The following is a 22,728-nucleotide window of genomic DNA, read 5'->3' as shown; positions in this document are numbered from 1 at the left end:
CGGCATCGAAATTGGGTCACATGTAGTACTGAAACGAAATCGCCAACAAACTTTCTGCAGCAAGCAACCATCAGTCATTATTAATCATAGCCATCACCACTAATTTTCTACTCACACTAACAAACCTGTTATTACAAAACTAACAAAGTCAACCATAATCGACATCAAAGATTCACTTGCAAAACCTCATGAACAGAGTACAAAATTGGGAAAAGGGAAAACTCTAAAGAACTGTGTACAACTCGATCTCTATGTTGTCAACAATATCAAATCCCAACTGATTGATAGAGTTACTTAAAATAGTAGGGTTACATCTGGTTTCCACGATCACCAAAACAGTTGGTTTATAAATATTCACATAATGTTTATAGTATTTATGGAAGGAATTACCAGCCGCTCCTCCGCAATTCCACACCATTACTTTTAAATTTGTACACATCATAAAACCAGGAAATGAGAAAAGGTTTAAGCAGTCCATTGGGTTCCCCCTACTGCCTCGTCTACCTCCACTATATCACGCGCATTTTTATTGGTCTTCTCTTCAACAAAAACTATCGGCTCCAAAACATGTTTAGCATTTGGATCCAATAATAACTCCTTATCTTTTGACGGAAGAGTTATATCAGGAGGCTTATCAAGCTCAAAGTGAAAAAAATTCTCTGCATGAGAATCTTCCAAATGGTCGTTCCCATTTATGGCTATGTTTATATTATTATCCCCCACTTCTGTACTTGTTTCCTTCCTGTGTAGATTAATAGTGTCAAAAGTGTGGGCCATAACATTATCTCCTGGTTTTAGCTGAGCAAAGAGTCCTTCAATACCCTTTTTGCTAATTCTAATAACTTTCTCCTTCATTTGGATACCGCCACATGTAGCCAGTGAAACATTCTTACTTTTTACCTCATTATTCTTCTTGCCACCTCTGTTTGTGTTCCCCGCTGTTTTCCTATTATTATTATTATTTCCATGATTGTGCTCATCATTAATACCTAAAGTATTTAATGATTTGACTAACTCCACATCCTGGTTATTCTTTGGCCCACTGCTAGAATTTACAATTTGCAACACACCAGCTGTCCCGTTAGTCCTTTTATATTTTTAGCATAATCAATTTTTTTCCTTATTTAAAATTGTTAGAGAATCTGCATTATTCTCCAATAACTCCTTCTTTTAAGGCTACATCAATGTCACTAATTTCCACATCAGAACTTTCCAAAGCTAGGAATCTAGATGCACCATTCTGGGCTTTCACATTAATTCTCGTCGGAGCAAAAATTTTCCGGCCATCCACTGCTTTCTTTCCTCGTTTAGGCTTCTGAACAATCTTCCAAGAACCATCCATATTACTTAATAGCAACTCCTGGTTCCCATCAGTAGTCCAATCATGCACCTTATTGGTTCTATCTTCATTTGCGCCTTCCATGCTAGCCTCCGCCACCTTCTCCTTGTTCTTGCACTCTTCCTTATAATGTCCATAATGTCCACAAGCAAGACATAACAAGTGGAGCCCTTCATATTCAATCTTGTAACTCCTTCCTTCATATTAGAGTTTGACCTAACTCATCCTTACAAAACTGATTGGTAAGGTGAGGAGTATCCCTCTTTATATACTCTTTCAATGCTCTATCTCCAACCAATGTGGGACTTTAGGATCTTCCTAATACACCCCCTCACGCCCAACACTCTTTTTGGGCTTGGTGCGTGGATATTAATGGTGGGCGGCCCATGGTCCGATCGATAGGCTCTGATACCATATTAGAGTTTGACCTAACTCATCCTTACAAAACTGGTTGGTAAGGTGAGGAGTGTCCCTCTTTATATACTCTTTCAATGCTCTATCTCCAACCAATGTGGGACTTTAGGATCTTCCTAATACTTCAATACTAACATCGCTAGAAATGACTTTGTTAAGTTTACTACCATACAAATACGCGCATACTTTCCACTTTCTTGCTTGATTGTCGTTCTATCCACTTTAATGGTGCGGCCGATACAATTTCCAAACACCGTCAAAGCTCTCAGATCATAATTTTCAATAGGCAGGCCCGATATTCTCACCCACACCGCCACTTCATCGATAGTTTCACTATCTGGTTGAAAATTAGGACGCCAATCTTTAACTGTTAGATAGTGATCATACATAAACCATGGTCCATTCGACATGGCCGCATTCTTATCATCTTCATGTGAGAAAGCCACCAAGTAATAGTCATTACTTAGATCTATAATGTTGATGACACCTCTGCGAACCCACATCTAATTCAATCTATTCTCCAAAGTTTTGTAGCCAATTCTTCTGCCCAGCAGCTTAACAATGACACCTCTACGCCAATGTCTACGTATTCTTTTTTTCTTCTTCTGCAGAAAAGATAAAGGTTGGGCATTCATAACCTCCAACCATCGTCTCCTCCACTCTGATGTTCCCAAGCCCTTCGTCCAAAACCTCATCATCCTCATCATCCTTATTTCGTTCTTCCTCCATATCATCTTCATTCCTTCTCGTGATTATATCTCTGAAAGATATACCCTTCCCAACAAGAGTTGTACTATCACCGACTCCTTTTCCATGTGTCATCTCTTTAACTTTTTGGTACTATTTTCTTGCAAATCTATCTCCGCCGTACACTTCCCCGGACTCGCCGGAGGAAAAAAGAACTCATCGCCGGAATCTTATTCAAAGTAAAGAGTTTATATAAGTGTTGTTTAATGTTTGAAGTTGCTACTTTTGTTATATAATCCAAGTTGTAGTTCAAGCACAAATTAATTAATATTAGGGTTTGTCATGTTAATTAATTAGTATACAAGTAACATAGTTGTATATATATAGATATTTGTAATTCAATTTTATTAAGCATCCAATAACAAGTCAATCCTTATTATGCATTCTCTCTCATTCTCTTCTCACTCAAAGTGCATCTCGCACTAACAAATTGGTATCTAGAACTCCAGTTAGTTTCTTGGTCGTGTTTTTAGGAATTGCACGCCAGTTGCCGTGTTTCTAGGGATCATGAATCAATTTTGCTGCAGAGATGAATGGTGGCAATAATATTTCCAATTCTTGACGACGATAATTGGATCCGATGGAGCAAGTAGATGAAATGTTTATTCGATTTCTATGAAACCCTTGAAGTTGTCATCCATGGCGTTCTTGAACTAGCTGACAATGCAACTAATGCTCAGAGAATCGGTCACAAGAATGCTAAGAAGAAAGACTGTAAGGCTGCGTTTTGAATTTAGTTGTCGGTAGATGCGTCGAATTTTGATCGGATTTCTCATGTTGAATTAGCGAATGAGGCATGAGATATTCTTGTCAAGTATTATGAAGAGTGTGAGAAGGTTAAAACTATCAAGTTGCAGACACTGCGAAGACTATATGAATTACTGCAGATGGAAGAAGAAAAAAAGATTGTAGACTATGTCTCGAAGGTGCATAAATCTCTCACTTTGATCACATTATCATAGTTATTCAAGAATTCAACAATTTTGAAATTTTAAAATTGAAAATTTTTAATTGATTCGTTGGAGACACATGAAATGAGATGAGGATTGTCCAAAAAAAATGGGTTCAAGATTCAATTCACAACTATGTTATAAACTGCAAATAAATTAGGAAATTTCTCTATAGACCTCCCAACCTTCTAGTCCACCTCTGGTGAAAAACCCAAACTACCCCTGACTTCGGAAGTTCATTTCCGAAATGCAAGAAAAAGGCGTTTTCGGAGATGCATCTCCGAAAGCGCCTTTTTTTGAAAAAATTGTCTTATTTCGGAAGTTCATTTCCGAAAACAGCATTTCGGAAGTTCACTTCCGAAATACTGTGCGTTCTGCAGATTTAACAAAACACTCCCCCTCCCCCATTCATTTACCCTAACTCAAATCAAAACACAACCCCTCTTCAAATTTTCTGCCAAAATCAAGTGTAAGATCAAAGAGCATTCCCAAGTCTTCTTCCAAACTCATCATCAAACACTAATTGGTAAGTTCTACATTGTTTTTTCAAGTTTTAGATCTATTTGAATAAACTCTAATAGGGTGTTTAGAAATTGAAAAAATCACATTAAGATAGGTTAGTACTGATATTAGGATGTTTAGTAGGCATAAAAGTAGTTTTGGTTTAGGTTTTTTGGGTCTGCCATTGGAGGCTGTATTGAAGGTCTGCGCAGGGGTGTTTCGGAAGTTCATTTCCGAAAACACCTCCATCCCAGTTTTCGGAAATGAACTTTCGAACTGTACCAGAAGTTCATTTTTTTTTTTGTTTTTTCATTTGTCTCGCATATTAATCGATTTCGATTATTTACAGGAACATGTCAGGCAACCAACCAGCACGCATCAGACAGGGGAGAGAGTCCCAGACTGCGTCGGCTAGACGCGAGCGGGCGGCGGCGCAGCTGGCGTCGACCCAGGGACGGGGGCAGGGCCGGGGATGCCGTGTGCGAGTTCCCGTGGACGTGGGAGAGGGTACATCTGGTTCAGGATCTAGGAGTCGGCTGGCTCGGGCATCTTCTTCCCGCCAGCGAGAGGAGGAGGAGGTGGCGGCAGTGACTTACCACGAGCCGGAGGGGGTACCGGAAGTTGACCCTCCAACCGGGGAGGAGGATGAGCAGGAGGACGGCTATCCGGGAGGGACCTTTGACACCTCTGTGCTGATTCACTACCACGATCACGTCGCTCGGCGGATCTGGGAGGGAGAGGTATTTTTTTTAATTTAACCGTTTAATTGTCACCATTTTTTATAGTTTAACCGTTTATTTGTCGCTTATTTAATATATGTCGCTTATTTAATATATGTCGTTTATTTGTTTTTTTTTCAACAGGAGCGAGAGCCGTTGAAAATGGTGAACCACGCTCGGAAGATATTTAGTCTGTTTAAACCAACAGCTGAGTGGTTTAACAACCATGTGCGAGGTTCAGGGCTTTGCGGGCTCTGCATGACGGGTTACACCACCATCAGCACTGGCATGCAGGGGGCATTTGTGGAGCGCTGGCACAAGGAGACGTCCTCTTTCCACCTGCCGGTTGGGGAGATGACGATCACCTTGCACGACGTGCAGTGTCTTCTCCACCTGCCTATTAGGGGGCCACTGTTGCACCACTCCCGGATCCAGAGGGTCGAGGCCATTGAGTGGATGACGCTCTATTTGGGCATGGAGCACGAGGTTGCTCACTTTGAGTGCGTCACGACATTTGGGCCTCATGTCCGGTTCACCACACTGAGCACTTATTTTGAGCACCACCTGGACGCGGCTGCCGAGGCTGAGGGTGAGGGTGACGAGCTATTCACACAGTATCACCGCGGTTGCGCTCTCCGGTGCTGGTACATGCATGTGGTAGGCGCTGCATGCTTTGTGGATAAGAGTGCCAGGTACGTCGACGTGACCTACCTCCGCTACTTCATGGACCTGGATACCGTTCACCAGTGGAACTGAGGGGCAGCTACTCTGACATACCTCTACCAGAAGCTGAATGAGGCCTCCAACTGGAGGACGAGGCAGTTGGTCGGATCCTGCACACTACTTACGGTACGTTTTATTTTAACACATTATCGTATTTATTTATTTATTTATTTGTGTTTCGTATTTATTTTTAATACATTATCGTGTTTCTGTTTCAGAGCTGGAACATCTCCTACTTCTCCCGCATCCACGGCTTTCACATCGATCCTGCATACGTGGACGCCATGCCCAGGGCCGCCAGATACGCTCTCCAGAGGGGGAACGATGCGGTGGGACCATACCGTTTGTACCTGGACCGCACGATGCACGACGACGTCACCTGGAGGCCGTTCGTCGACTACGCTCAGATTGTCCCCTTTGACGGCATTGCTCTATATTCAGGCTGGTTGGCATGCGGGACCAGCATCATGGTCCGGTATCTCCCTGAGCGGTGCATGCGTCAGTTCGGATTCGTGCAGCGGATACCCAGGTCACCCTTTGAGGCAGCTCCCGACACAGTGACCCGAGTGCAGCTCACTGCCATATGGGAGGACTGGCAGCATCATGTGGTACCGCAGGAGTACCGTCTCACTCGGGTCACACAGGACTGGCACAGTGAGGAGGGGTACGTCACATGGTTCTACCGGATGTCCCATCCTCTGCTGAGACCCGACGTTCCCGGCGCTCCTAGGCCAGCACATGAGGAGATCCTGGAGAACCAGCAGGCCGAGGATGACCACGCCATTGATCTCTTGCCGATCTGCCAGCGGATAGAGATGCTTGGGCGGGACGCGTTGGATCGAGGTGTCGTTCATCAGGGCGGTCCAGATGCAGTCGTCGTGATGGAGATGATCGTCACTGATGCGGGCCATGCGGCGGGGTACAGGCGGCAAGGAGGGCCCAGGGTGAGAGGGTTAGGCACACCCAGTAGTGGTCGGGTTTATTTATTTTTTGTTTTCGGATTGTATCTTTAGCACACTATTTTTATTTGTTTCGGTTTGTATATATTATTTTCATCGGATTAGTATTTTTTTTTGTTTATTTATCATATTAGTATTTTCAGTTTATCTATTGCTTATTTTATTTGGCGTTTACGTTTAATTAAAATGCGAGACTGTTTTAGATAAAACATAAAAAAAAAACACAGTTTCTGCATAATTCGGAAATGAACTTCCGAATTCACCCCCCATGAGGTGTTTTCGGAAGTTCATCTCCGAAGACACCCCCCATGAGGTGTTTTCGGAGATGCTCTTCCGAATTATGGAAATTTTTTTAAAAAAAAAGCGCTTCGGAAGTTCATTTCCGAAGCAGGGGTATTTTGGGATTTTCGCTGGGGGTGACCCCATAGGGAAGTGGCTAAAAAAATTTTCATAAATTATTTATCAACACATGTCCTTAATATCTTAGAGGCAAATATACTTTTAACATTCCGTAGAATTATCAAAGATCACAATTCACAAGTCAAGAAAAACTAAGAAAGTGGTCCCAAAAAAACAAAATAGTGGAAGTTAGCCGTAAACGGCGATTTACTTTCAAAACAAGCTTCAACAACTTAAAAATATAGTCATACAACTTGACGTTTATAAAGCAATAATAATTATTCTTATAAAAAACGAAAGAAAAATAATTATTCTTATAAAAATAAAAAGGATGGCCAAAACGGCAAGCATAAATAAATCAAATATAATATTGCAAAAAGTTTATTCATCTTCCTTCCTCTATGTTCATATACTCGTTACTTTACTATATATAAGCTTATCAAATTTAATGCAATGCAAACATATTCATTTACAATTCATAATCTCTTTAATTATCTTATAGTTGCACAACAATGGAAATGGTTAAAACAATGTTGATATTATTATTCTTCATTTCATCAACCCATTTAGGAACAACAACAACAACAACCACAAACGACCTATTCAGAGAATACATAGGAGCTGATTCCAACAACGTTAAATTCTCAGATGTTCCAATCAACCCAAGTGTCCAATTCCATTTCATTCTCTCCTTCGGTATCGACTACGACACCTCATCTTCTCCTTCTCCCACCAATGGAAACTTCAACATCTTTTGGGACACTAACAACCTTAGCCCCTCCCAAGTTTCTTCCATCAAAAACCAATATTCAAATGTCAAGGTAGCTCTCAGTCTTGGAGGTGACACTGTTAATGGTGGCAACGCCTATTTCGATCCATCTTCGGTTGATTCATGGCTCTCTAATGCAGTTTCTTCACTCACTAAAATAATCAAAGACTACAACTTGGACGGAATCGACATCGACTACGAGCATTTCAAAGCAGACCCTGATACCTTTGCACACTGCATTGGAAGGCTAATCCAAACTCTTAAAGCAAATGGTGTCATAAGTTTTGCTTCTATTGCTCCTTTCGATGATGATCAAGTTCAGGCTCATTACTTGGCCTTATGGAAGAGTTATGGACATGTTATAGATTATGTTAATTTCCAATTTTATGCATATGATAAAGGTACAACTGTGTCCCAATTTATTGATTACTTCAATAAGCAGAGTTCAAATTATAATGGTGGGAAGGTGTTGGTGAGTTTCATTAGTGATGGGAGTGGAGGATTGTCTCCAAGTAATGGATTTTTTAAGGCATGTCAAAGGTTAAAGAGTCAGCAGAAACTTCATGGTATCTTTGTCTGGTCTGCTGATGACTCAATGGGAAATGGTTTTCGCTTTGAGAAGCAATCGCAGGCCCTCTTGGCTATCCACTAGTAAATTAAATGCATGTCATATATATAAAAATATGTCTAGTTAATTAGTACTCTTGATGATGAGACTTTGTTGTGTAATATATATGTCAATGTATATACATGTTTGATTTCATATATATGTATCTTATACATTTTAATTTACATTTTCATTCAACTTGGTTTTAAGGATAAGTCTTATATTGGTAAAGAAATTATCTAAGGTATTTTTAGCTTAAGAAAAGTTGTTCAAATTTAAAAACAAATAAATGTATAATTAATTTGTGTGAGTTTGAACAAGTGAATGGGTATGCTCACGTGTTTGATGATTGGTTTTGAAAATATCTTTAAAATTGAATTGAGTTTTATACTTGAAATTGGTAAAAAAAAAAAGAAGATTTTAAGAATGATTTGTTCGAAAAGTCAATATCTTGAAATAAAATGAAGATAAGATTAAAGAGTGTTGGGACAATGATGGTTTTCAAGAAAGACGAGGAAGAAGAAGAAAAAGAGAGAATTGTATTTTGAATTTTTTGAAGTTGTTATTACTAAAGCTTACAATCCAAGTCAAAAACATACAAAGTTATATTTTAACTTCGACACAACAACTAAATAATATATTCGACTCTATCGAATACACTGACTTCTACTACTTCGACTAGGTCGAACACACCATGTCAAATACTAACTTGCATCCAAAACATTGAATTATAGCTTCTAACACACCACCTAATTGATATTTTTTAGGCTTGTCACCCCAATGATTTTCTTCAGCTCGTCAAACCTGGCTTTCTTTAATGGCTTTGTGAGTATATCAGCTAGCTGTCATTCTGTCTTGTAATGCTTAAGTTCATACTTGCTTGATCTCCACTGAAATTTAAATCAGTGTAGCCATATACCTCTGCATCTATGATAGTCTTCTGTTGTCTTGGCATCAATACCCCATGATCAATTGTCCCTTTATGAATCTTAGCACTCTATTCACTACAATGAGATGACATTATTGAAGTTTCTCCATGAATCTGCTTAAGAATCTGACACTTGACAAATCTCCGACCTGTGTTGCAAAGATACCTTAAGGATCCAATGATTTATTTGTACAATATTGCACTTGTAAACTCATCATATGTCCCCTTATTTAACTTTGCTCCAATTCTAATATTGTGGCAGCTGCATCACAATTGCTAATCTTGAACCTCCTTAAGATATTTTGGGCATACTTCTTCTGGTGCAAGAACACTTTTTCACATGTGTCTTTGAACTCCATCTCTAAGAAATATGACAATTTTCTTAGGTTGGACATTTCGAACTTCTACATCAGCTTTGACTTGACTCTTTGTATCTCGGCTTCATCTACACCTATAATCAACAAATCATCTAAATACATGCATAAAATGATTCAAATGACCATTTCTACATCATTGACATACACCCCATGATCAGAGACACACTTTATGAAACTTGCTTTGATTAAGAAGCTATCTATTCTCTTGTTCCAAGCCCTCAGGGCTTGCTTTAAGCCATATAGAGTCTTCCTTAATCTATAAACCTTTGACTCCTGTCCTTTGATTTCAAATCCTGGTGGTTGACTGATATAAACTTCTTCTTCCAAAGATCCATTCATAAATGCTGACTTTACCTCCACCTAATGTATCTTCCACCCTTTGTATGTTGCATTCGACACAATAATTATGATTGTCTCCAACCTGTCAACATGTATGTAGACGTTGTCGAAATCAATACCAAGTTTTTGCAGAAAACCTCTCGCCAACAGTCTTGCCTTATGCTTGGAAAATTTTCACCGTTTGACCTTTGTTTCTGTTTGTAGACCCACTTCACATCAATTGGCTTCTTGCTAGATCTTTCAACAAGCTCCTAGGTCTTTTTCTTCTCGATTTCCATGAGTTATTATTTCATGGCTACCAACCAATTCAAATCATTCATGGGTTGATCCAAATTGATTGATTTTGCTTTAGTTATCATCATTGCTTCTTCTATTAAGTCATCATCTACAACGACTGCTTGATCTAGAAATCTTACATATCCATCTAGCATTGTCGATTAAGTTCCCATTCTAGCCAATCTTCTGACATTCTGCTCAAGTGGTTCTTCATTTTGATTGGTTGTGACTTTAGTTTGTCGGTCTTCTTCAAACATAATTGTGATTGTATCTGACTCTTGTCGAACTGACCCATGACTCTAATCCCACCATTTGCTTTCGTCCACAAGAACATCTCTACTGATCACTTGTTCATATTTGTTTGGTGAATACAACTTGTATATTGACCCGACATTTTCACCAGGTCAATGATTCTATATTGACTTAAGTATTTCACAATTTGTTCATATCTCTCTACTTAAATGCAGTTTTAACCTCTTTATTTTAATTTTTATAAGTTTTGAGTCACTCTTTAAAAAAAACCAACTTTTTGTTCTTTTTTTTCATATTTTTTGATGGTCCTTCTTCAATTTTCTTTAGTTGACATTTGAACTTGTCATGTGGACTTGACGTGGCAGAGCCTATGTGGCACCATCTCATTCAACTTTGTCATGTCAAAATTTAAAAAGGGAAATGCTAAAGAGTAGAGCTGTCAAAATGGGCTACCCGACCCTAAACGGGTCGCCCTGATGGGCCCTGGGCTTTTTAGGGCTGGGCCAAAAAGGCTCTGTGTAATATGGGCTCGAGATTTATTACCTGAGTCCGGCCCTAGATGGGCTTCGGGCTACCCGGCCCTAAATGAACTTTTTTTATTTAAAAAAATTAAAATTAAAATCCCATAATATTTATTATAAATAAAATTAAAAATTATGTTATTTTAAACATAATACATTTTTAATTGCTATATTATCTCTCATAAATACTATAATGTGTTTCTAAATATAATATATGTCTAAATTGTGTAAAAAATTACTTGAATATTGATTATAAGAAAAAAATAATATAATACGATGAAAAAATGTTGATTATATTAATGTATAACTAGCGTGATACCCGTGCGTCCGCACGTGTACCCGTTGTGGCCGTGTTATTTTGTTCAATATAGATATTATTCTAGAGGTAAATGTCATAAAACCAGATGTGTAAAATATAGAAATTTCTTTTTAATAGGTTGGGGCAAAGTTTGGGATATTTTCATGAATAAAAAGTATTTTCCCGTTAATATTCAATATTTCGATCATTAACTTCATGTTCCCGTAAATATTTAATATGTTTATCAGTAATTCATGTTCTCGTTAATATTGAATACTTTATTCAGTAACTTCATGTTCCCGTTAATACTCAATATTTTGATCAGTATCTTCATGTTCCCGCTAATATTCATTATTTTGATCAGTCACTTCGTATTCCCGTTAATGTTCCAAACTTGTTCCCGTTAATATTCAATATTTTTATCAGTAACTTCATGTTCCCGTTAATATTCTTTATTTTGATCAGTAACTCCGTGTTCCCGTTAATATCCATTATTTTGATAAATAACTTCGTGTTCCCGTTAATATTCCAAATTTGTTGCCGTTAATATTGAAAAAATTTATCAGTAACTTTGTATTCCGTTTATATTTAAAACAATTATCACTAACTTCGTGTTCTCGTTAATATTCAATATTTTGTCAATAACTCCGTGTTCCCGTTAATATTTATTATTTTGATCAATAACTTTGTGTTCCCATTAATATTCAAAATTTGGATCAGTAACTTAATGTTTCCGATTATATTAAAAATTTTGAAAAGTAACTTTGTCTTCCGTTAATATTCAATATTTTAATCAATAACTCCGTGCTCCCGTTAATATTCATTATTTTAAATATTAACGGGATATTCGTGCATTCGCACGGGGACCAGTGTGGTACGCTCATTTGTTTTAATATTCAATATTTTGATCAGTAACTTCATGTTCCCGTTAATGTTCAATATTTTGATCTGTAACTTCATGTTCCCGTTAATATTCAATATTTTGATCAGTAATTCATGTTTTCGTTAATATTCAATATTTTATTCAGTAACTTCATGTTCCCGTTAATATTCAATATTTTGATTAATAACTTCATGTTCTTGCTTATTTTGTTCAATATTATATTTTTTTTAAAAAGAAACTGATGTAATTATTATTATGATACAATTCGTTCAGCAAAGATACATAATAAAATTAAAAATGAAATTGATAAAGAATAGAATAATGAAGTATTATTTTATTAATATGCAATAAAAATTGGAAAGATCAATAAAGAATATACAATATCGATTGTCCAATGCAATATAAACTTAGTCACATTTACTTTCAACGTATTAACATTGCTTCCCGTTAATATTTAATATTTTAATTGATAACTCCATGTTCCCGTTAATGTTCAATAGTTTGATCAAACTTCATGTTTCCGTTAATATACAATATTTTTACCGATAACTTCATGTTTCCGCTAATATTTATATTTTGATCACTAACTTCATATTCCTGTTAATATTTGATATTTTTATCAGTAACTTCATGTTCTCGTTATTAGTAAATTCATGTTTCCGTTATTATTCAATATTTTAATCAGTAACTTCATATAATTTTGATAATAAAATAATTAAAAATATTTCATATTATCATATAATTTTGATATTATTTAATTCATACATTATTTATGTATTTATTATAGATCACAATACTATACTTTATAATCATATCAAAAACTAAACGAAACAAAACAATACTATACTTTATACTTGTCACTAAACAACACTAATAAAAAACATAAGGTAAGTTGTGTATGAGTTGAATAGTATTGTAGAGAAATAACTATTTACTAAAAATAAATATTTACTATAATTGTTTAAAATTAATTGAGTAATTCAATATTTTTGAAGATTGAAGATAATATTAATTCAATTTGTATATTTAGAAGATTAAAAATATATTTAATTCTATAATTTAATGTTATTAATTGATAAATCTTTCCTTAAAAAATTATGCCAATTATTTAATATGATTGATTAGAATTAATTATGTAAAACAACAATTGATTAAAATTAATATGATTGACTTTTCCTTTCCTCAAAATGAAATATTTATTAAGAATTATGAGGTATAACTTGATGACTTTTAAACTTGATTTTCATTGCCAAAAAATTAAGTGGGGTAAAAAGTCGGTGTTATGTCTAAAAAAGGGCGGGGAGAATCAAATAAATAAGTATTTATGACTCTTAATATATCATATTTATATAGTTTAAATAATATAATATAAATACATATTAAAAATTATAAAATAAAAATTAGAGTAATATTTATGATAATTAATTTAAATAATTGTAATTAATTTTTTTATAACTAATATTTTAATCTTTTATTTTATAAGTAATATGGTTATTTTAAAAAAAAAATTAGAGTATATATAAATAAGCATTATATATAAGTTGAAATGTTAGCTGAATAACAAAACACGTGCCTATAAGTTTTTTTTTGGATATAAATAATATCTGGATCACTATTTTTATAAAAACATTTGTTCCCCATTTATAAAAATAACATTGTCTATATTTAGTTTTTTATATAAAATCATTTTTTATATAATGTTTTATAATTTATTTTTAAATGAATGTAACATTTAATATTTTTAAAATAGAAAAATGAAATATATCGTAGATATTAGAAAATATTAAAAAATAAAAAATTTATTATCATTTAAAAATAAAAAGAATAAAAAAGGAAACAAATCAAATGCATATTATATTATTGTTTCGTCGATTTTGTTGTCTAATAACACTATTACATTAACAAAATGCTAAATATAGACAAATTAATAGACCTATATGGATAATTATATTAAAAATAAATCTTATAACTATTAAATAATACACATAAAAATTAAAATTTTATAAATAGTTGTTCATCAAAATATAACACACCATAGCAAGTTATTTGCAATCTTATCTCCATCCACTCATAAAAATATGTTGTGTCTCCCCTTCATTGGTACGTCGAAGATTTCATTGTATCTTTGCTCTACCGGATATCCTCACCATGACAATTTTAATATTTTTCTCGTATTTAGATAAGTAGTACATATTTATTAAATCATTATTTCAATTACATAGATTTCAATAGTAACATTTTTTTCATATTTAGATCAATAATAAACATTACATTCTATTTTTCTCTTATTTTAATCATTATTATATTTTTTTATTATATTTTTTTCTAAAGTTATTGTAATATATATTTATTTAATTTATTTTAAATATTTTTGAAAAATCAAATTTATAAATATTTATCCATTTTAGACTTTAATGTAGCAATAATAATTATTTTACAAATAGAATTCTCAACTCAACAGAAACAAAAAATTATATTTTATGTCTATCTTCTTTATAATTTAAATGACTTGAATAATAACATAAAAACAATACCTCTTTTTCCGTTTATTTTTCTTATTTTTGATTTGGATTTTGTAGAGAATATTTTTTTATTTTATTTATTTAAAGTCCAATATAATTTATTTAGGTTAAAATTTTTATAAATAAATATTTTGAAATTAATTAAATATATAGTTTATTAATGATCAAATCGTGATTATGCTCTCTTTTTTATCTTTAACATATATAGAAATAATAAAACAAATCAAAATTCATTAGATATAATGGATTAAATTTTATTTATTCTTTTATTCTTAGTTTTTTTTCTTCTTTAAATTCTATTAAAAAAAATATATCAACAAAAACTGAGACCCAAAATCACCGCAATTCGAGAAGAACGGGAAGTACCGTTCAACAGTAAAGTTGAAAAGACGGATTTATAATTCCAGAAGAACTGTTCAACAGTAAAGTTGGAAAGATGAGACTTATAATTCCAGAATAACCGGAAGAACTGTTCAAAAGTAAAGTTGGAAAGATCAGATTTATAAAAGTGGAATCATTTCTAAGGTAGAAAACCAACGGAACCGTTCAACAATAAGATCAAAACAACATAAAAAAATAAAGAGTGAAGACCCATTTTGGTCTCTCACAATTATTACACGAGTCAAATTAGTCCTTCACAATAAAATAGACCCAATTTAATCCCTTATAAAATTTAACCGGATCATATAAGTCCTTTTGTTAATATTTTTTTCAAACCAGTTTTTTCCAAGTTTTAAACCGTGACTGAATTGCCACGTTGGATTTTATTTTATTTTCATTTTTTAAATTTTTATTTTTAATTTCATTTTTAAACAATTATAAATTAATAATATAAAAAAAACAAAATTGTTTCTTATAAGGAGTTGAACTCAGGCCCATGTGGTTAATCTTAAACAATTCTAAATTTTTCATGTGTTTGCATTTTGACACGTACCATCATCACATTTATCACTGTATAATTTATCTATTCTCTTTTCAACCTATTACAAAAATTAATTGCACTCTGATTACAAAAATTGTACTTACATTTGTATTAACTTCTACTTCTTACGTACTCGTACTCTACAATTGTACTTACAAAAATGACAGAAATTAAATAAAACTAATGATTTGAAAACACTGATGGCAGTTTTTCCCTTGTTCAGATGAGTTTTGATGAAAACCCTATCAAAGTACATAAATGTAGAAAATCAAACCAATATGTCAGTTGGTTTGTTCTGATGTTGCTTGATCTCATTTCACCCTCGTATCTAAATAACATAAGACCAAAATAATAGAATATAAGAAAAAAACCATCAAATCATCTCAAAATGCTCCCTCTTGTTCGAAACAACCTTACATTTGTGGTGCACTCGAACAGAAATTTTCCAAAGTTCTTTGCTATCGTTGATGTCACAGATTTTCGCCATTGGTCTCGCCATATCTTACAACCAGTTAGCACAAGCAGCAAAGTAAAAATGGTCTGATACTACAGAAAAGTGGAAGCCACAAATGCTATAAATAACACAATCATTATGTATAATGTAGCAGTTACAAACTCTTCATTACATAACTGATGCAGAAGGTGAATGGACAGAAGAAGATAAAGTCCTCATTATGTTAAGGGAAATTCTACGGTGCATTCGCCCATTTGACTTCAGTGGTGAAGTCACTGCCTGACCAATCAGAATTAAGCCCTAAGTCCTAATAGTGCCACAGTGGACTCAAGCATTAAATGACCCTTATTGACACTTACTGTGGTAATTTTATAGCTTGTATATTGCAACTTAGTCCCTAACATATTAATATTGTTTTTAAATTTTAATGTTTATTAGTCCGTAACATATTAATATTGTTTTTAATTTTTAATGTTTATAAAAGAATAAAATAAATTATGATTCATCTTCCCCACTTCATCTTTTCATAGTCGTAAAAATATAATTTCGGATACCCTTTGATTTCAACAATTTCACTTCAATCTCCACTTCACCAAATCAAAATCTACTCAAAATAAAAAATCAATATAAACATAAATATATAAAAAAAAACTAACGTGAGAAATTAGAATTGGTTCGGAGAATTTTCCGACGGTGGTTCTCCGCCGTTGACATCGACACTGTCATCATATAAGCATCATTAGCATAAATTTTTTGTAGGAAGATGTAGATATTATATTGCTAAATCTAACTGGGTCGTCAATTTCGATTAAAATCAACTGTGTTCATAGATTGATTGAATTGTTCAGTTAGGGTTTATTTGGTACTTTTTGGAAATTCGTATTTATCTTTGGTTGATAGCTTTAATAAGTTACATGGTTGGAACCGTGATGAAATTCTGAGCAATTTGGTATTTTACATTTTTCAATTTGACGAGGAATGGAGAAAATATGAGTTTGGCCATGGTGGTGGTCTTGAGGAAGAAGAAGATGGAGTTTGGCTTTTCACCATTGTTGGGTTCAAATTGGTATTCCTCAAAATAAGTAAAATTGGACAAAAAAGAAGACATTATTGTGTTCAGAATATAATTTCCAATTGAACCATGTGATTTTTTAATATTTATTTGCTGTGTTATATGAGTATGAAATCTGCAGGTCCGGGAAAAGCATGGTGAGAACAATGGAGGAACAGTACCGGCGCAAGCTTTTTAGTTTCAGATTTTTAAGCGCTTTCGTTTGATATATAATGTATAATTTTCGTTTGCTTAAGCGAAGCAAGGATTGCGTAGCGGCAATGGGAGATCTTTAAGATAATAAAGTGCAGGGGCGTTGGTTCGATCCCAGCCTACTGCAGTTTTTCTTTGCCTTTTTTTTTTTAAAGGATGTTGTTTACAGATTCAGTGCAATGAGCCTTCATGCGTCCACGATGTACCTTGGTTCTCTATCACCAGATCCGTACCAAGCAAGGATCCAACGCATCAATGCTGAAGGTTCACCATGGATCATCAAGGGAGTACCACACAGGATTTCTATCCAGGTTTTTTATTATTATTCTTTTATTAGTTTTATAAATTTGTTTTATTTTGTATTTTCAATTTTTTATTTTAGAATTGAATTTAAGGTTTTCTTTTATAAATTTAATTTAGGATTTAAGTGATAAAATTAGGATTAGGTTAATGATTAGGATTTAGGATTTTTCCCGATTATTTCGAATATTTTATTTAATCTATTTAATTAGTTTTAACTATTAAATCACAAAAACCCTATAATGGCCATCAACGCATTAAAGGTTTGCCCAATCCTACTGCCCAAAAACACTAATTCCTATCTAATTGATTCTTGATTAATATAATTTTCTCCTTGATCCAACTAAACCTATTAGTCGCATTGGCGAGAAATAAATTTAATCGAATTAATTTATTTTTGTTAATTTAACTAATTCTGGCTTAATTCTCTCCTCGACCCGACTAAATCTATTAGTCGCAACGACGAGAGATAAAATAATAAAAAATATATACAAACTTTAAAATACATTTTATTTGCTGCCCGCGACGATCGAATCTATCGATCAGAGCAACCAGCAATACATTATTTAATCTGTTAACTATAATGATCAAACCTATTGATCATCGCAACTAACGGTGACATACTAAATCAGGGTTGTACGCCCAAGCATCAAACACACTAAACCACGACACTACGGAAATTCATCTCTTCAACACTGTGATGTTCAAAACTACGATAAGGTAATTCAAAATACCTTCGAACTTCGCATTTCAAAAACTACAATAGGCCATTCAAAAAGCCTTCAAACCATATCAAATCAAATTCAAGGGCGTACAACCTTGTGCCTGAACTACGTTGACTCTGATTCTCCATAAGGAGATACGTAGGCACTTGGTAACAAGGCGAGTCTCCCCCCTTAAAATCTCAATTCAGTTCTAAATCTCAATTTTCACCCTGTTCATTTCCTTAGCTATTAAACCTTAACTTTTAGCCATAAAACTTTTGCCTTAACATAAAACCTTAGGAAATGGTTGAGGGTGCCTAACACCTTCCCTCGACCTGATTATAATAACTTACCCCGATCTCTAAACTGCGTAGGGTTTCCTATTCGCCCTTCAGAATAGGTGGCGACTCTAAGTCTTTATTTATAGGGAGACTACGTTTGTTAAATAGATGATGGTCAACTATGTGTGAACCATGTCAGGGAGTCAACTGATGATGTCCGACTATGTGTGAACCATATCAAGGATGGACTGATGATGGTCGATTATGTGTGAACTATGTCAGGATGCACTGATAATGTTCGACTATATGTGAATCATGTCACGGAGTCAACTGATGATGTCCGACTATGTGTGAACCATGTTATAGATGGATAGGAGATGGTCGACCATGTGTGAACCATGTCAGAGAGTCAATTGATGATGGTGGACCATATGTGAACGTTGCCAGGGAGTAAACAAGTGATGCTCGACTATGTGTGAACTATGCCAGGAAGTCAAATGATGATGATTGACTATGTGTGAACCATGTTATATATGGATGGGAGATGGTTGAGTATGTGTGAACCATGTTACAGATGGATATGAGATGGTCAACTATGTGTGAACCATGTCAAGGAGTCAACTGATGATGGTCAACTATGTGTGAACCATGTCAGAAAGTCAATTGATGATGGTCGACCATGTGTGAACGATGTCAGAGATGCATTGATGATGGTCAAATATGTGTGACCCATGGAAGATAGTCAGCAAAATATGGTAAAATATGTGTGAGTTATGTAAGAGATGCATATATGATGGTCAAATATGTTTAAACCATGTAAGATAGTCAACAAAAGATGGTAAACTATGTGTCAATTATGTCATATCTTACTTAGAATTGTGTACATGTAAGTTGTACAGGTTTTAGTTCATGTATATGCTCACAGATAGCAGTCTCCTGATTAACAAGTGATGTGAAGTTGTATGATCAATGGATGAACAATCCTTCTGAAGCAAGCCTGCAGGTTATTGCAACCTAACTTTTGGCTTACATCATTTTTTTTGAAGTAGTGAATGAAAAGCCAAGCTTGTTGTATCAGGTTGATTCCACGGGTTATTTTGTTTGTTATTATTGTGTCAAAATACTCTTTGATGCACGTCTGATATGCAAGCAACTATGTGTAAATTTTAGGAACACTTTTTTTTTTGTGTAGAAAACTTTTGAAAAGCCAAATTATAATTTCAAGTGCAGGATAAATAGAAAAGAGCATTGTTAAATGTACCCACCTTACGATTGGTACATTTTCCTCATTTTGGAAAAAAACACATAGTTAACATAGGTACTATAAACTTCAGATTCATAAGACTCTAAACTTGTTAAAAAATTTGTTCCTAAAGTTTATGGTAAGAAAAACAAAAAGAGTATGAGATAGTATTTTAGTTATAAATAAATGTAGGTAATTAACACATCTATCTCTTTTATTTCATCCACATTTTAGTTAGAGTTTCTATAACTTTTCCGTGAATTGGATCGTTTAACTTTTATTTTTTTCTCTATCTTTCTCTCTATTTCTATCTTGATTTACTTTCTTTTACATCTTTTTCTCTTTAAAAACTTTGAGTTTATTATATATATTATTGAAGCATTTTGTTGAATGGATGTAATAGCCACCCTAGTGGCAATCATGAGCGTTTTAAGGCTTTCACCCAAGAGGACGCGAGCTCGATCCACTGAGACTCCATTTTTTATTTTCTATGTTATTATTTTGGTTTTGTGTGATTTCTGACTGAATGTTTTAATATAATTTATTCCATTCATATTGTTGTCACCACAGGTGTGTGGTCTGGTGGTTAGCTTTAAGAAATGTTTTCTAAAGGTCTCCATTTCAAGCCTTGATTGTGACAAAAAATTAAGTTTTTATCATTTGTTTTATTTTCTTTGGTTTTTTAACAAACTTCAACAATTTTTTTAATCAATCAAAACTTCTCATTTTGAGATGATTTTTTGCACATTTGTCATTGTCATTTATTATATCTATTTTATGATTATGTCAAAAAATCCCAAAAATATTTATTATTTGATCATTTTTCATTTAATTGAAAACAAGCCATTTTTAATGACTTCAAAACCTTTTCTTTTGGTTTTATTTTCAAAACTCTTGATTAAATATTTTTGGATTGATCAAGGCTCTTCTCATGGGATGCCATACTCCTTGTAAATATTTCTCACTTTTTGGCTTTGTTTATTTGGCTTTTAAAGACTTGTTTTTATGCTTTAATCATAAACATGTCCAAAAACCCTAATTCTTGTCGCTTTGACTTGAACTTTTGATTTCAACACATATAGTTGTTTGAAAACTCATATTTGATTGATCAATGGATATTTGAAGCACTTTTGATTTCAACTATGTGTGAACTATGATGGTCAACTATGAGTGAATAATGGATGATAGTCATAAGATGTTTGTCAATTATGTGGGAACCATGCCAGATGTGCATAAATGATGATCAACTATGTGTGAACTCTGAAAGATAGTCAATAGAAGATGGTTAACTATGTGTGAACTATGATTGTCAACTATGAGTGAACCATGGAAAATAGTCATCAGATGTTGGTCAACTATGTGGGAACCATGTCAGATATGCATAGATGCAGATCAACTATGAGTGAACCATGTCAGGGAGTCAACTGATGACGGTCGACTGTGTGTAAACCATGTTAGGGACGCACTGGTGATGTTCGACTATATGAGAACAATGTCAAGGAGTCAACTGATGATGACCCACTATGTGTGAACCATGTCAGGGATGGATAGGAGATAGTCAACTGTGTGTGAACCATGTTGCAGATGGAAAGGAGATGGTTAACTATGTGTGAACGATGTCAGAGATACATAGATGATGGTCAAATATGTGTGACCCATGGAAGATAGTCAACAAAATATGGTAAAATATGTGTGAACCATGTAATAGATGCATAAATGATTGTCAATTGTTTGTGAACTATGTAATATATGCATAGATGAAGTGTTAGAACAAGATCTGTTCTGATCAATATTCTTAGTTTTGATGATAACAAGGATATGAATTTTGGATAAGATAATGTGGTACTCTAATACATTGCAATTTCCCTTTCAGGAAATATATAAAGAGTATGCACAAATCAGCGCTCAGAAGCTTTGACTCAGAAGGTTCAGCATGCAACATCAGAACATGGTCTGGCAAGACATCAAAAGATGGTCAAGCATAATCAGAACATGGGTCTATGGAAGCATCAGAAGGAACTAAAGATCAGAAGCAGAAGTTGCTGAAGTCATGGTATCACGCTCAGAAGCACTTCAAAGTCAGAAGACAAGAAGATGCTCTGCACCAAGCTGTTTGACTCTGCACCAAGCTATTTGACTTTGATGATATTCAAGTTTTTAGACTACACTTATTCAAACCCCCCCCCCCCCCCTTTCTAAGTGTTTTTATATCCTTCGTGAAGGTCAACTATGTGTGAACTATGTCATAGATGCATAGATGAAGGTCAACTATGTGTGAACCGTGTCAGAAATGCATTGATGATGGTCAACTATGTGTGAACCATAGAAAATTGTCAGTAAACGATGGTGAACCATGTCACAGATGCGTTGATGATGGTCAACTATGTGTGAATCATGTCAGAAATGCATTGATGACGGTCAACTATGTGTGAACCATGAAAAATAGGCAGTAGACGATGGTGAACCATGTCAGAGATGCATTGATGATGGTCAACTATGTGTGAACCATGGAAAATAGTCATTAGATGACGGTGAACCATATAAGAGATGCATTGATGATGATTAACTTTGTGTCAACTATGTCAGAAATGCATTGATGATGGTCGACTATGTGTGAACCACGTTAGAATTGCATTGATGACGGTCAAATTTGTGTTCACACATTGTTAACCATCATATGTTGACTACTTTTCATGGTTCACACATATTTGACCATCATCTATTGAATCTCTGACATGGTTCACTCATAGTTGACCATCATTTATGCATCTCTAACATATTTCGCACATAGTTGATTATCATATATGGATCTCTGACATACTTCACACATAGCTGACCATCATCTATTGACTATCTTCGATGGTCAACTATGTGTGAACCATGTATGGGATGCATTGATGATGGTCAACTATGTGTGAACCATGTCAGACAGTCAACTAATGATGTACGACTATTAGTGAACCATGTCAGGGATGCATTGATGATGGTCAACCTATGTGTGAACCATGTCAGAGACGCATAGAAGACGATCGACTAT

General features: G+C 34.4%; 1 protein-coding gene across 1 annotated transcript; it reads left to right on the top strand.

Annotated features, from left to right (window-relative positions):
- The first annotated feature begins 7,221 nt into the window (after window positions 1-7,221).
- On the top strand, window positions 7,222-8,336 carry LOC131599999 (chitinase 2-like). The gene has a single exon (XM_058872233.1). The coding sequence runs from the start codon at window positions 7,264-7,266 to the stop codon at window positions 8,170-8,172; it is 909 nt and encodes a 302-aa protein (XP_058728216.1). The 5' UTR covers window positions 7,222-7,263; the 3' UTR covers window positions 8,173-8,336.
- The last annotated feature ends 14,392 nt before the right edge of the window (window positions 8,337-22,728 follow it).

Source organism: Vicia villosa, linkage group LG4 (genome assembly GCF_029867415.1).
Source record: "Vicia villosa cultivar HV-30 ecotype Madison, WI linkage group LG4, Vvil1.0, whole genome shotgun sequence".
In the NCBI taxonomy this organism is placed as follows: Eukaryota; Viridiplantae; Streptophyta; class Magnoliopsida; order Fabales; family Fabaceae; genus Vicia; species Vicia villosa.
Note: the sequence above shows the minus strand (reverse complement) of the source record. Positions and strands in the feature narration are given on the sequence as shown.